Here is a 15,850-nt window from a genome sequence, read left to right as displayed (position 1 = left end):
TTGTTCACCCAATTTCAAAGCATCAGCTAAGATTGTCTTAAGAGGAACAAATCAGATTGTAAGAAGAAATCTTTAGACATAAGAGCAACTTCACCATGGCAATATGAGGGATTTTTATTAAAAAATACTTCATTGTCAATCAGAAGTGGCCAATTACAGTTTGAATACACATCAACAGGGCACACAATTTAGCAGAAACAAAACACAAAATGTTGCATTAGGTTTGTTGCAAATATTAAATAAATAATTTCAAGCTACTGTTCCATTGTAATAACATCTAAATTAGCAGCAGTTAATTCTGAGGAACTTAACATGAAAAACAGTGGACAGGCAAAAATAACACAATTTGCCCTTGGTACTCAGTCAGTTACGCTATTAAATACTATAGACTCCTGACGCCCTCTGGCAGACAAAGGTATTGTATTACACTTCATTCATTGATTCAGTGCTCTGATAAGGTCATAGCTTCAGTACCTTCAGCTACAGAACCTTCCCAGGATTCATGAGGTTCTTGGGGTCTAGGGTGGCTTTGAGGCCCTGCATGACCTCGATGGCCAGGGGTCCCATCTCCTCTCGGAGCAACGCTCGTTTCCCCAGGCCCACCCCGTGCTCCCCCGTACATGTCCCGTCCAGGGCCAGTGCTCTCCTACAGCGTGAGAGAAACAGAACTATAAATACAGGGATAAGAGAGAATGAGTTCAATGGTCAGGAACAAGGGGGCGATAAAGGAGAAAGGAAAGAGAGACGTACCTGGCCAGTCGCTCAGTGAACTCATGAACTCTAATGACCTCATCCTGGTCATTGGGGTCCATGACCATTATACAATGGAAGTTTCCATCTCCAACATGACCCGCGATCGGACCTCAGCAGAGAAAGAATCCTCAATACACTACTGGTCACACACAAACGTGTACAGTAACATACACAAACACTGTATCCTCTGAGTGACGCCCCACGAGGGAGTCTGTGTTGATTGTTAGCTAGCCGTTACCTGTGAGTCCGTTTAGCATCAGGTCCTCCTTGGTTTCCACAATGATCTGAGGGAGACGAGAGAGAGGGACGCACACATCTGTGGAGTAGGCCTGCAGGACCAAAATGGAGTCAGCACATTTCTGTTACAACATTACAAACAATAATGCCAAAGCGATTTACATTATTTATCAATAATTATTTGAGTCGAGTCAGAGCCTTACTTACCTTGCAGCCCGGTCTGAGTGCCAGGGCAGCGTACCAGGCATCGTGCCGTGCCTTCCACAGGCGCCCGCGGGTCTCTGCATCCCGTGCCCAGCTAAAGTCTGACCCACCGTTAGCCTGCGTGATCTCCTCTGGACAGTTTCCCATCAACAAATAAGAAGAAATCTCACTCTCACAAGTCAAATTTACAGCAAACTATCGCAAGTAACGTTAACTTAACGTACAATTACATCACATTCAGTATAGCAACAACACCGTATAGCAACAAAACACACACCTGTGACGGTAACCTGCTCCTCCACACTCTTCTCAGTGCCGTGGAACTCCAGGAAGAGAGTGGGGGCCACGGGGTAGGACAGCGAGTTGAAGCTGTTACAGGCGTCAATCATCACATCATCAAGGAACTCTGGAAAGGACAGACGTGGTTGGATTAGAACAAGGCTCCAGCTCCACTGAGAAGATGGTGGTAAAACACTTGGTCAGTGTTTTAAATAGCATCAGGTCCTCCAATTAGTGTCTAAAGCCCTTGGTTACTCTAAGTAAGAATGCATAGCAGTCTCTTGCTCAGTGTCAGTTTAAGATGGACAGGCACCTTACAGTAAGAAAACAATGAACGCAGAGGTAAGATCTGTGTTAAACTAGTGAACGGCCACCTCGTCTACTCACCGATGCGTGCGATGGGCACTCCAGTCTGGAGGACCTGCACAGTGCTGTCCACTGCTGCCTGGACAGAGGGGAAGGTGCACACAGCAGACACCATGGCTTCTGGCACCCCGTAGAGACGCAGGGTGGTCTTCGTGATCACCCCCAGAGTGCCCTCTGAACCCACAAACAGGTTGGTCAGGTTGTAGCCCGCTGACGTCTTCCTAACGGAGACGAGAGAAGGTCAAAGGTCATACATGTCCTCATTACTGGTGAAATTAGAGAGAGAGAACACCACATGGGTTGTTAATAGCTAAACACTAAAACATGTTTTAACTGTCACTTTCTGTTTCAGGCCTAGCAGTGTAACCAATGATGTATATAACCATGAATATATCCATGTCTGGGAGTGTTACCGGGGCCGGCGCCCCCTGCCTGCTGTGTGGATGATGGATCCATCTGCCAGCACCACCTCTAGGTTGAGTACGTTCTCCCGCATGGTGCCGTAGCGCACCGCATTGGTGCCTGATGCACTGGTGGCAGCCATGCCACACAGAGACGCGTCTGCACCAGGGTCTGTGTGTGCCGACAGACAGTAGAACACCTCAGTGATTTCATACCCAACACTTCAAATATCCTTCACAACTTCAGGCACAAAATGCCAGCGAGAATGACGATCATGCAATACCATTGTACATGAAAGTAGTTCATATGATTACTTATATCAGGGGTTCCCAACATTTTCCACCCATGGAGCCCTATTTGACGATAGAAAAACGTTCCACTTAATTTCACAATGATTAACTAAACTCAGGCGTGTGTATAGTGACGGCCTGGCCCGTTGGAGCAGTGACATCATCGCAGGTCACGTTACTCACCGACAGGAAACCACAGGCCCGTGTCTCTCAGGTAGGAGTTGAGGCCTTTGCGTGTCACACCTGGCTCCACGCTCACATCAAAGTCCTCCTGATGGAGGTCCAACACCCTGTCCATGTTCCTCAGACTAAAACACACCCCGCCCTTACACACACACACACACAATTGGAAGACTTCCTATAGACCCTCAATGAAACATTGTGAATACAAGGACCCACGTTATTAGAGGTCAGGGATGCACTGTACAGACGTCAGTACCAAACAGAGCAGGCAGACAACACATTGAGCCCTTTTTCAAGACCTCTTACACAGCACCCTTCATTTAGACACCTTTAGGAGATGATGACACTGCATCCTGTCTTACTGTCACACACATTCCGACTAACATTGTGCGAGAGAATCAAACTACGTCAACATTAATTATTACGGCTTTTACACAAAACAACCTTCACTCTCGTAATCTCTCTCTCTAGGGTCATTCCATGTCATTTCAACAAGCCATGACACCCAGCATCTCAGATTGTTATTGAGAAATAAAGCTGATTGATTGCACCCAAATTGGATTCACATAATATTCAACAAATTATAGTACCCAAACATCCGATTTGGTCTGAACCTTTCCTACCATTGAGTGAGACAAATGGTGAAAAGCCACCCAGGCCAATCCCACCCATCAATCAGTATCCTCATAGCCTGGTTTCTCTCTAGGTTTCTTCCTAGGTTCTGGCCTTTCTAGGGAGTTTTTCCTAGCCACTGTGCTTCTATACCTGCATTGCTTGCTGTTTGGGGTTTTAGGCTGGGTTTCTGTACAGCACTTTGTGACATCAGCTGATGTAAGAAGGGCTTTATAAATACATTTGATTGATTGAGTAGTATGGAGCTGTGGCTTAGAGTATTGCTTATTCACCATTTGTAATGTATATCCCTGTGAATCTGGTGATGGTTTTTTACCCCTGTTTAGAGAAATTAGCCATTGAAGTCGCTTGCATTACTTACCATAAATTTGTGTGAAAGTACCATGATTTGTCCACTAAATACCGCTGTTCCTGCTATTGCCACCACACCCTTTTATCCATTTTTCTGGTCTCTTGTGTTAATTAAATGAATCACAACATTTTCTTTGGAAATTGGGTCGAAAAAACCAATAGCTTTTGCTCATGATGAAAATGTATTGTGTGGTCAATTGTGTGGTCAAGCCAGTCCTCCATGAAAGCAATTCAGTTTGTCCTTCTCTTAGCAACCTAATGCTTCAACCCAGCTCTCCTTGAATAGTCCAACAAGTGGCAGCTCTCTGAGAACTATCCGTATGGTGCAATTCTCATATGAAGACTTTTCTTTCAAGCCCAAAATGTTGATGGAGAAATGGGCTAGTGACTAAAATGTTATGACAACCCTTGTAAAATAATAAATATAATCCATTGCATGGCAGTCATATGTTATTCAATCAAATTCTTAGAAAACATCTCTATTATGTAGTGTGACTAGTGACATTTACCATTAAACCCAACCCAATACAATTACCATTGCAAAACACTATATATACACACAGTGTGTATTTGGGACTTTAACCATTGAAGTGCTGTAGCCTAATGGTTTGCTTGTTCACCAGGAATGGTCTAACTAATCCAGACCTTTTTGAAGGGAATAAACCACATGGACAGAAATTAAGCCTACGAGAATGAAAAACGGAATTGCTTTCATGGAGGACAGGCTTGAATTGTGAGGATGACCATAAAAATCTATTTTCATCATGAGCAATAGCTATTGGTTTTCTACCCAAAGTTAAAAAGAGAATGTTGTGATGTATTTAATTAACACAAGAGACCAGCAACATGGATAAAAGGGTGTGGTGGCAGTAGCAGGAACAGCGGCATCTATTGGACAAAACGTGGTACTTTCACACTTATTTATGGTAAAAAATGCAAGTGACTTCAATGACTAATTTCTCTGAACAGGGGGAAAAACCATCACCAGATTCACAGGGAATACATTACAAAGGATGCAGAAGAAGCAATACTCCATACTACTTTTCAAACACTGATAAACGATACTGTATACTGGTTGTTGGGGTTGGATTGGCATGGGGTGTGTTGGCTCCATGGGTGGCTTTTTATGATTTATTGGATTCCTGATGTCTTACTCATTGTTAGGAAGAATTAAGTTCCAAATCGGATGTTAGGTACTATATTTATTGAAGATTATCTGAATCCTATCAATTAAAATGGCTAATTTGTGTACAATCAATTAGCTTAATCAAATTATCTATAAATTCCTCTATAAATTCAGAGAGATTAATCAAACTTTCCAGGCTGGTATTTATCTTTCTCCTTGACACAGATTGATTCGCTCTCACCTTAAGTGCACCCACTCCTCCCTCGAGGCCTGTGCCTGTGCCAAAGGGGATGATGGGAAGGTGGTGGTGGTGGCAGATCTTGGCGAGGGCACTGACCTCCTCCACACTCCGCGGCCACACCACTACGTCTGGGGGGCAACATCTGGGATGAGAACAATCACTTAGACTTATTGGGTACTCCTAGAACCACAAAGGCACACCCCGAATCCCTGTAGCTATCCATCACAAGAAACACATCAGGGTTGGGTCAATTCGAATTGAAGGCAGTCAATTCAGGAATTTATGTGAATTTAATATTCAGATTTTGATTTTTTTTTAAATAGCTTCTACTGTTCAGTTTATTGAATTTATTGAATTGTAATTTAAGTTCACTTCCTGAATTGACTGGCTTCAATTTGAATTGACCCCAACCCTGAAACACATACACAAATCGAGTGTGTGCGTATGTGTGCGTGCATGTTAGAGACAGGACACACCTGCTCGGTGCCAGATGGCTGAGCTCACCTGTGTACAGACTCGTCTCTGCCATGTTGCTCCCTGACTGCTTCACCCAAGGACACTCCATCTTCACCACACACAGAGCGGAATGCAAGGATCACCCGCTCCCACCCACCATTCTAACACAGGGTCACACAATAGTAACAGTTTAGCCATACCTGAACAAGGGGACTATACAAGAACCACATAGGCTTATTGGACTTCTGACTGAATTAATAAACTGTATACTTCTATACACAAGAAAGGCAGAAAGGTGAATAAAAAAAAAAATGCACAGAAATAAATATTATTATAAGCCTTAAAAAGACATGTATACATGCTTGTAACAAGTAATAAAGCATTACTGTTCACAAGTCCCGAAAATTACAACTACAAAAAAAAAAAAATGACAAAAGATAAGGGTTGACAAAGAGAGCCCCTTGTTTTCAGCACCTTCTTAAGAAAGTACCCACTAAGCATTTGACGTCTTTTTTGGGTCAATCATAGACATCTATGTTTAACAAGTTTGGATGGCACAGTACAGTAAAGAAAAGTGGAGTATAGTACTGTAGAGTACAGTAAAATATAGTAGAGCACTGCTGGCTTGCCTCTGAAGCTAAGCCGGTCCTGGTTGGTCCATGGATGGGAGACCAGACGCTGCTAGAAGTGGTGTTGGAGGGCCAGTAGGAGGCACTCCTTCCTCTGGTCAAAAAAAAGAACCCAATGATTGGGATCATTGCCCTTTGTAGGGTGCAGTCTTTTGGATGGGACGTTAAACAGGTGTACTGACTCTCTATGGTTATTATAGATTGCATGGCACTTATTGTAAGGGTGTTAACCCTGCTGTCCTGGCTAAATTCCCAATCTGTCCCTCATGGCCACCTAATCAACCCTAGCTTCCAATTGGCTCATTCATCCCCCTACACTGTCCTGTAACTATTCTCCAGGTCATTGCTGTAAATGAGAATGTGTCTTCTTTTTAAGTAAAGCAAAGTATACTCTTGTGCAGGGTTTCCCAAACTCGATCCTGGCCCCCCCGGGTGCACGTTTGGTTTTTGCCCTAGCACTAGGGGCGGCAGGTAGCCTAGTGGTTAGAGCATTGGGACAGTATCCGAAAAGTTGCTGTATCTAATCCCCGAGTTGACAAAGTAAAATTCTGTCATTTTGAACAAGGCAGTTAACCTACTATTCCACGGTAGGCGGTCATTGTAAATAAGAATGTGTTCTTAACTGACTTGCCAGGATAAATAAATACACAGCTGATTCAAATAACCAACTCATCCTCAAGCTATGATTGTTTGAATCAGCTGTGTAGTGCTAGGGTAAAAAACAAAACATGCACCCAATTGGGGCCCTAGGACAGAGTTTCGGAAACCTATTGTACCCTACTAAACTGTACTCTACTAAATGTATCTCTACTGTGTCGTATTCTACCGAATAAAACTCTACTGTCCTGTACTGGGCCTGGTTTCCCAAAAGCATCTTAAGGTTAAGTTCATCGATAGATATCTGAGCTGTTTCCCAAAACCATCGTTATTAACGATGCACTTATAAACGCTTATATTCTAACGCCTGTCTCAGACCACTCTTAGAACAGTTAAGTGCTTTGATAGATGCCCTTTTGCCCTTCCGTGTCACTTCATACACAGAAGAGGTTTATCTGTCTCTGTGACTGCAGATAACTTCACAACAAAGTTGACTACAAATACAATGTCTTTGAAATTGTTGCAAACAAGCAAAGGATGAAAAGATGCTTCAAATGAAAACTAAGATGACTGCATTAGATAAATAGCCTACCTACTGTACAGTATAGGCTACATAGGCCTATATACTGTATTTCAATGATATTGAAATACATTTAATGTTCATTCAATTTAGTTTTATTTGGCTCCGGTCAGTCATTTTTGCCTCAACATATTTCATGATGTGTAGCCTAACATGAGCTCAATGTTCCAAATCTGTGATTTAGTGCATTTTTATTGGATAAGATTTAGAATAAGCCACCTCAATATTTGCAGCCATGAGTGTTTATCTCTCTAGGAGCTGATTCGTCATCAGTATTGTGAAATAATTCTAATGTTAAGGTAAGATTTTGCTCTACGTTTCTTTCGACTCCATCAGTATAGACACATGCTTCAACAAAACACTTAGCGACCGTTCTATCTGTGTGGTGTTTTGTGAAACGGGTGTTACATCTTCGCCAGTTGTAGGAAAGATGCATTGTTAAAACACTCATAAGCCTAAATTCCGTCGCCATGGGGAAACCCGGGCCTGTACTGTATTCTACTATACTAAACAGTGCCGTACTTTATGATTCGTTCAGATTTAGATCTGGCTCGCACAGGCCAAATGTGTACTTGTTTGGGGGCGAAACTAATTAGCCTAATACCCATCATGCTTTGCATTACATTTAGGTCAGTCAGCAGACACTTATTCAGAGTGACTTAGTGCATTCAACTAATTTGTTTTTACATTTAGGTCTAGGTCAATCAGCAGACACTCTTATCCAGAGTGACTTAGTCAGTGCTTTCAACTAAGATAGATAAACAACATATCAGTCATAGCAAAAAATAAAAACATCTGTAACCGTTACTCTAGAATGCTATTGTAGTTGAAGTGGTCTGCAGTCTGCTCCTCTTTCCTATGAAGATATAATGCTTACTTAATTAAGAATGTATAGCAGTTGAATTTTGGCCATAGATTAAATGCCTGAAAAATACGTATTTTCCACGTCCGTAAAATACCTATTTTACCTTTCATTCAACACCTATAATGCACTGATTTCAATGTCCGGAGAAGACGTCTTTAAACATCCGGAAAAAACGTCCTATGTGACGTCTGTATAAGACGTCTTTTCATTTTCGTATAAGATGTATTTTTGACGTCCAGAACCTGAAATGCATGTTATGTACACGTCTGAAAAATACATGTTCAACGTAATTTTGCTTATTTGGTAGCCTAGATAGCTAGGCTATACTAGCTCTGGAAAACTAGGTGGCATTCTGCCTTCTCCCTACAGTTCTCAGCCAGTAGCTTCGCCCACAAATGCCACACGTGAACTACAATCCCGACGCTGTATGTTAACGTTTATAAATGGAAATCATCATCACTTGCTATATGGCTTTCGAAAAATATCGTATCTTTCATCAGTGAGAAAGAATCCTTCAAATAAAACATATACACATAATGTAGCAGTTTGCACTGATCCATTCAGCTATGGGTGCATCCATCTGACTAAACTACACCTCTCAGCTTCACATCCCGAGTTACTCTTACGCCACGTTCAAAACAACTGGGAGCTCGGAAATCTCCGACTTCCGACTTGAAATTCAAAACAACTGGGAAACACGGGAAAAACTAGCTCCGACTGGGAAAAATCGATTTGAAGGGTTATTCAACTCGGAATTCCAACTCGGGAACCCGGGCCTCTCTAGAGTTCCAACCTGACGATCACTGACTTCATGATTTGCACTGAGTTCCCTGTTGTTTTGAACGCGGCATTACACACAGGTGTTCGGAACAGTAAACAAGTGCTGTAACATAGAGAAATGGCCACACTAACCTTAACAAGGTGTGTATCAATTTAACCTTTAGTTAAAATATATATATATATATGTATATGTATATATATATGTATATGTATATATATATATATATATATATATATATATATATATATATATATATATATATATATATGTGTGTGTGTGTGAAAGATAAGCTTCTTGTGTTTCCAAAACAGTAGCGCAAGAGATGCATGTTAATGTTCAGACCGAGCGAAGGCTCTACTCGCCTACAGAATAAATGCAGTCGTGCATTTCGGTTATCTACCAGAACAAGATTATATCATGCAGCTCATTAAGCTTTTAAACATTAACTACCGGTATGATCAAAATATCAGAACAAACTGACACATTACCAAGTTAACTGAATGCTCACTTTTAAAGTGCGTTCTTTCTTGATAGTGCGACACTGCACAAAATTAGACGTTGACAGGTGAGCGTACAAGCGTCGCGTTGGTCTCAAGGCAAAGGTCATATTCACAGATCACAATGTCGGCCCGTGAAATATTTTTTATAATAAACTACTGTATACTAAATGCACTTATCTGTCGCCTGTGATTTCATAATGGACAAAGTATTCTTCCGGATCAGAAGTTTACAGTAGTGACGTCGAGACTTCTTCTTCGTTTGGTTTTCCGGTAGATCAGATGCTGTGTTGAATTGCTGCCATTCGCAGGTCAGAGTACGGATTGCACATTTTGTGACCAACAAAAAGGGAAAAACTTTAATTGCACCACCATCTAACCCTGCACCTATACACTATCCCACCACCCCATCCCACAACTTTGGCCCTAAACGAGCCTGGGAGGATAGAACCCTTTCTCTCAAAACGTCCTGTAGATCTTCTAAACTAAAAATATTTCCCACACAAATATTTATCTGCTGCTGCAACTACCACATCTATTTTCTGTGATTTCCGCTCCATTAGTGCAGTGCAATTGATCACCATGGCTATAAATGCAAGAAATCCAACCTTATTAAAACTCATCCTCGCTGGCTCTCTCTCTTCAGGCCTACTCATGGGGGTATCCCAGTCGACTCACTCATCTTTGGGCTATCTTCTACTCTCTTCACTGCCCCATAGGAAACTTTCTGCCCCACATGAACTCTGGCAATCTCAACCTGTCTCTCTCTCACGGGGCACTTCGGATCCCCAGCTGCATGGGCGCCCCCACAGTTGACTACAGTGCTTTCTCTATCCCAACTGCACACTCCCTCTGACTATACCATCCTGCACATTTCTCACATCGTGGGATCTCCCTTCTACACACTGCTGCAACATGTCCGAATCATTGGCACCTAAAGCACCGAAGCGGGTTCAGAACATAGGCCCTCACAGAATAGCAAAGCTAAACATGACAGACAGGGTATTCTCAGTCTCGCCATTGCCACCGAGTCTATGTCTTACCAAACGGCTGGTGTCACAAACACTAGGAATATACCTTTTAATTTCATCCACCTCTACACTCAACGCTATCCCACTGATCACCCTTTTTAGTGGCTCCGGAGAGAAAAGCCCACCACAGGTTGAGTCCCGAGCCACGTGACTCCAAGTGCCCACTTCCTCTAGGAGGTAGATAAACAAATCTAAACAATTAATCTTCTCGAAACTTTCACAAATATAACCAGTTTGTCCTTTACCCAGCTTGACTCAATGTATGGGTTGGCCAAAAAGCAGGAATCCACTCTTTCCAAAAATCGCACTCCTACCTGTCCAAAATCATCTCTGGTACGGTTCTCAGGGCAAACGTTGGAAGACTCTACCACACCTGTCACCACAGGTAGGCCCAATACATCCTGAACTGGTTCAACTTCAGAGCGCTCACCACTGCTGACTGACTCCATTTCGCGGTTAATCAAGGTTCTCAAGAGAGCTTGATGACCTATAGGTAAGATTACTTAGTTTGTAATTAGGAGACATAGGTATGTACACCTTGAACGAAGGTGCATACTCAGGAGACGAGTGTCTGATCTTAACAGTGCCAGTCTTACACTTTCGCATCATCGCACTTCAGATGTCGACCTCACGTCAGGTACCTGCCTAAACATTAGTCTCAACTAGCCAGACCTTGGGCAACGGCTTGTAGGCCCAGTGCAGTCAAAAACATGATTTCCCTGTGTTATATATATTTCTCCACACTGAGGTTGGAATAATATTATAAAATGTATGATGATGCCATTTTGTTGTAAAGCTGTTTGAAAAGACCTCCTGAAATTTCGGCCTGTTTTGGTGGGATGGAGTTTTGGCCAGGCGCAAAATTAGTTAATAGATCAATTACAGAGTTCCAAAGCTAGTTTTCAGTTGTCCCCTCCCACTCAGACCATTCCCAGTCAGTCCTAGCAAAATTCTTGCTTGAGAAATTGCTCTTTGCTAAGAAGCTATTTTTGTTTATTTTTTGACCATTTTAATTGAAAGCAATTACAGTAAGATACTCAGAAATGATTTTATATTGAGATAAAAACAGCTGTATTGGACCTTTTTTTAACTCTAGCATTCAAAGATTGCGGAAGTAATCCGTCTGGCTCGAGACACTACCTACACATTGAGCAGCAATATCAAGCAAAACCAATCAGGTTTCTAGTGTTTCAAATTTTAACATTAAACAGTGGTTTGTCTTGAATAACATATTTGGAATAATTTGTATAATCTACTATCCATTCGACTGTAACCAAGTTTTGTAAGACATAGCCATATCTATGAACAAAAGCCATAGCTATCAATTTGTTACTGTGAGCCTTTTAAATAAGCCAAGCTTTTTAATCAATTTGGCCAAAGTCAAAGTGACACATTGAATGGTGATGCATTTATAAAGGCAATTGTCATAGGGAAGAAGCCTATAGTGATAGCATCATTCCACTAGATGGGAGTATGGTACCACAAGTCTCCTCAAGGCTATTCTTCATCTAGTAGGCTATAGTCAGATGCAAGGGACAGTACTATTATATTTTCACTTGTTTATGTAGCTAGCCATTCTATTTAGAAAGCTCTGGTTTTTGCTCTAGTGACATGTCCGCTGGTCATATGAGACAGCAGATAATTGGAATGAGATATCTCCCTTTTTCCCAAGATGAAATCAATCAAAATATCTGGCTTCTCAGCTGTGCTGCTGGTAGGTTTTGTAGTATAGCCCCAGTACATAGTTTTGTCAATACACTTGTCAATGGTGATGATGGATTTTCACATTTCAGTGTGGGTCATTGGCCTGCAGTGAGATGGGCTCGGTTGGGGGCCCTTCAACCAGGATCAATAGAGAGAGAGGGTTATTTGAGGCAGTATCTGATACCCTTCTTATTCCACTGGTTCCAGAATAGCTTTTAGTGGACAAGCTGTCAGTCTGTGTGGCACAGGTCCCAACACCACAGACCAGAGCTCTCTGCTGCCTGGGCCAAATATGTTCAGAGACCTGATCAATGCCTCTGGGATGATAAAAATGCTCTCTCTTTCCACTTAGAACTTAAGGACTTTCCACACTGTTTGCCTCTGCTCATCGGCTTTAGTTTGTTTACAGGACTTTCTGTCCTCCTCCTTGGGTATTTACAACTGAGCTTATGTTGTGTAATATGTACTTATATTAACAAGTTGATTACATCTGTTACAGGTGTCTGAGGATAATCTCATGTCATGTATCATAGTCTACAGTAGCCATACTGACTAAAGAGAACGTGTTTTCATTATTTCTCTGCAAAGGCATTCTAAAGAATTACAATTTGTAAAAAGCCTTTGTAGTTGTGAATCATTGCTAAAGGCTACAGTAGACCTAATGTGATGTGGTTGAAAGGCCTCCACTAATAGGCCACTATGCCTCAACCCATAGAAATATGTGAGTAATGGTATTATTCCCATTGTTTCTTGCTTTCCTCAGCCTACCTAATTATAGACAGTGACACGCTGGCTGTTGCATTGCATAATAGTCTTCCTCTCTTGACTTCAGAACAGACATTTTTTCCCCCTGTATAGGCCCTCAGCCCTTCCTCTCGCGCACTGGGAGAGAACATCGGCCGCAGAGGACGCGAGTGAGCTGGAATGCTTTGACGTCAGTAGCAGGCCAGCGCTCAGAGCCGATCAGACAGTGAATGAATGCGCGAATACTGCAGAGGCGCACTCGCAGCATCGACCATCCATCCCTGTTGCCTCGTCCTTTCGGAGACATCGGGGCATACACACGCAACTGGCACAGTGAACACAACAGGACGTCGGGAAAATATTGGAAACCAATAGCTTTTCGATTCTAACTCATCAAGTAGTATTGGAATAGCAAGAAGTGCCAAGCTGTTTACAGAGGCAGGTCGCTCCACAAGCCTCAAGGATAACGCATTTTCCTCTCAATGGTAAGTTATTTTTGTAACCTGTTAAGGTAGCAATATTCTCACTCTTTTAGCAATTTTAGCATCATCATCTTTGGTTAGAATGTTATTGTCAGACCGCGGATGTTTACGACATGTCTATTTTTGTGCATTTCATCAGATGCGTAGTAGATGCGTATTTTGCGAACTCGGGACTGCAGTTGCGGAGTGGAAGTTTACCAGTCGGAAGCAAGTGTTTACGCTGGGCTGTTGTACTGCTTGAATTAATCTCCGTGGGGACAATGGGACAATTTGTTATTTGCATTTGATATCTAGCCATATGCGCTCGCAGATTTCACAGAAAATTACACTGACTAACTGATGATCGATCCATCCGCTCTAATACCCAGATTCCTATTCAAGTTTAGCTGAAACTTTTAATGCTTTAATGCATGTAAAGAACTGTTGATGTTCATGATCCCATAATGAAACATGATGATGATGAGTCAAATTATTGTTCATGTGTTCTGTGTGTGTTGTCCTTTGTTAGGGGGCTAGCAAGTCCGGTGGGATCTCACAGTGCATTGTGTGAACACTGATAACTCTGTAGCCTATTGGTCGTTACTGTAACAAGAGAGCTGGATCCTGGCCTGCACCTTGTCTTTTTATTGCCTTGGCTTCTCCAGGGAAACCATGGAGCATGGGTCAACTCTTAGTCATCACAGGACCACCAACCAGAGAGGGAGAGAGAAGGAGAGGGTGGACAGGAATACAGATGGGGTGATTGAATAGCAGAGGAAAGTTAAAGCGAACCTACAGAGTTGATAATTGAGGGAACAAACATGTGTTTGTGTGTATACAGTCAGAGTGCATGTGTGTGTGAGGTCTCGTTGGCATGTGTACAAGTTACTGCTTATGACCATCTTGTCCTCAGTTTATTTTTAAAACATTTGCGGGACGAGACAGATTGTCCTCTGCCTGCGCTGTGTCCCCTGGGTCATGGGGAGGGCCTGGGAGAGAGAGAGGGGACAGGAAAGAAGGGAGAGCAGCCAGGTCACACAGGCCCTGCAGCAGTCAGTCTCAGCACACAGCCTCTGTTAGTGCTTCGATCTGCTGCATAAGGGAACAGAGTGTGTGCTGCTCAACACATCAACTAACTATGTGTCTCGGTAGACCTTGAGAGCCATGCTGTCCTCAACTCCGCTCTCTCATTACCATGGATCGGTGAAAGGACTGGATAGGTGTCCACCATATTGATTTGACTGTCCATGACCAAACTTTGGGCCCTAGTCATGAGGGAAGGAAGACAAGGATAGACCGATATAAGGGTATTTAAGACACAACCCACTCAACACTGTACTTCCCCTCCCAATTGTATTTCTATTAATATTAAAATGCTGTTCCATACAAAGGGAGAGACAGAGGTAATGGAGGAGTTAAATATGTGATGAGTTTAAATGCTGGGAATGAGTGTGGAATTGAATCTACTTTGTTGTAATGAGTGAATTGAGAATTCAGAAGAGAGTGCTCTCTCAAGTCTCTGCTCCCCTATTCCCACGTGGACCTCACCATGTTGAATATTGCATGATGGGAACAAGTGAGATGAGATCATACCTAAGGAAACCCCACTCTGTTCCTCCATCCCCCCTCCCTCCATTTTTCCCTTCACTATCCTGACTCCATTTCCTCCTCCCTCCCTTTTCCCCTCTCCATCCCTATCCTCTCACTCTCTACTCTACCCTCTGATAAGAAACCGAATGAGTCATCCCCTTGCACCTCTCTCGTTATGCTTCTCTCACACCATAATCCTACCCAGCTGTACCATGTGTGTGTGGCAGTGCATGGATCATATTCACCCTTGTCCTTGTGTTAAAGATGCACTATCAAACTTTTGTATAATTTCAGCCAGTAGTTTTGAAAGTGGTGCTCTTGAGCCAAAATGGGTCCCCTTTTTTTGTGTGCTGTGTCATTCAATCGTGTACTACATCATCCGTTTTATTTTGCAATTCGTGTGATATGTTACGAACTCAATTTGTGCAATATGTTACAAATTTCTTGTGCTTAAGATCCCTGCGTGCATCTTTAAGTGTGGCCCTCCTATTGTTGTTTGTCTGGAATGTTCACTTAGGTAGAATGTGTTCTGTGCCTTTTCTGCTCAGCTAGCACCAGCACAATAGATATTTTCACCCATTGGCTCAAGATGTGAGATCCTTTTTGTTTGCAAAGAAATATGCTGAGTGTACTAAAATCATGGTGCCTTGGCATTGTTTATTTGTGTATGTGTGTACGTGCACCTGCAGGCGTGTGGGTGTGTGCGTGAGAGTGTATGTATGTGTTAGTTTGTCGGTGTGTGTTTTTTTAACTGTAAAAGTAATCTCCCCAGCGGAAGCCTTTTCCCTGTGTGAACACTATCGGAAGGAAACAGTGTTGTTCCCTCCCTACTCCCTGTAGGAAGCAGCAG

At 42.6% G+C, this 15,850-nt stretch overlaps 2 protein-coding genes across 4 annotated transcripts in view; one reads left to right on the top strand and one right to left on the bottom strand.

Moving 5' to 3' along the window:
• Positions 1-96: 96 nt before the first annotated feature.
• ldhd (lactate dehydrogenase D) lies at positions 97-9,719 on the bottom strand. Of its 3 annotated transcripts, XM_082957205.1 has the most exons (12): positions 9,482-9,710; positions 6,151-6,244; positions 5,570-5,682; positions 5,066-5,193; positions 2,715-2,856; positions 2,253-2,412; positions 1,861-2,060; positions 1,472-1,600; positions 1,198-1,325; positions 992-1,082; positions 751-862; positions 97-646 (listed from the first exon to the last, which is right to left on the bottom strand). In XM_082957205.1, the coding sequence occupies exons 3-12, from the start codon at positions 5,628-5,630 to the stop codon at positions 481-483; spliced, it is 1,317 nt and encodes a 438-aa protein (XP_082813331.1). In that variant the 5' UTR covers positions 5,631-5,682; positions 6,151-6,244; positions 9,482-9,710; the 3' UTR covers positions 97-480. The 3 variants fall into 3 exon arrangements, with proteins under 3 accessions (XP_082813331.1, XP_082813332.1, XP_013979850.1); XM_082957206.1 differs by lacking the exon at positions 6,151-6,244 and having other exon boundaries at positions 9,482-9,719; XM_014124375.3 differs by lacking the exon at positions 6,151-6,244 and having other exon boundaries at positions 5,066-5,207; positions 9,482-9,714.
• Positions 9,720-13,051: 3,332 nt separating this feature from the next.
• Positions 13,052-15,850, top strand: part of snrkb (SNF related kinase b) — a 37,357-nt gene continuing 34,558 nt past the window's right edge. Inside the window, exon 1 of the mRNA XM_014124371.3 lies at positions 13,052-13,434. The gene's annotated coding sequence lies outside the window, so the exon portion shown is untranslated. The remainder of the gene's footprint in view (positions 13,435-15,850) is intronic.

The sequence above is a fragment of the Salmo salar genome, chromosome 10 (assembly GCF_965601325.2).
Source record: "Salmo salar chromosome 10, fSalSal1, whole genome shotgun sequence".
In the NCBI taxonomy this organism is placed as follows: domain Eukaryota; kingdom Metazoa; phylum Chordata; class Actinopteri; order Salmoniformes; family Salmonidae; genus Salmo; species Salmo salar.
The sequence above is the reverse complement of the archived record's forward strand: the minus strand, read 5'-3'. Positions and strand labels throughout refer to the sequence as shown.

Coding starts and splice junctions, on each gene's coding strand:
- ldhd (XM_014124375.3), bottom strand. CDS start 9,580: ATGACCTTTGCCTTGAGACCAACGCGACGCTTGTACGCTCACCTGTCA. Junction 5,683..9,481: donor AGAAAGAACGCACTTTAAAA/GTGAGCATTCAG, acceptor ACCCTGTGTTAG/AATGGTGGGTGGGAGCGGGT. Junction 5,208..5,569: donor AGAGACGAGTCTGTACACAG/GTGAGCTCAGCC, acceptor TTCTCATCCCAG/ATGTTGCCCCCCAGACGTAG.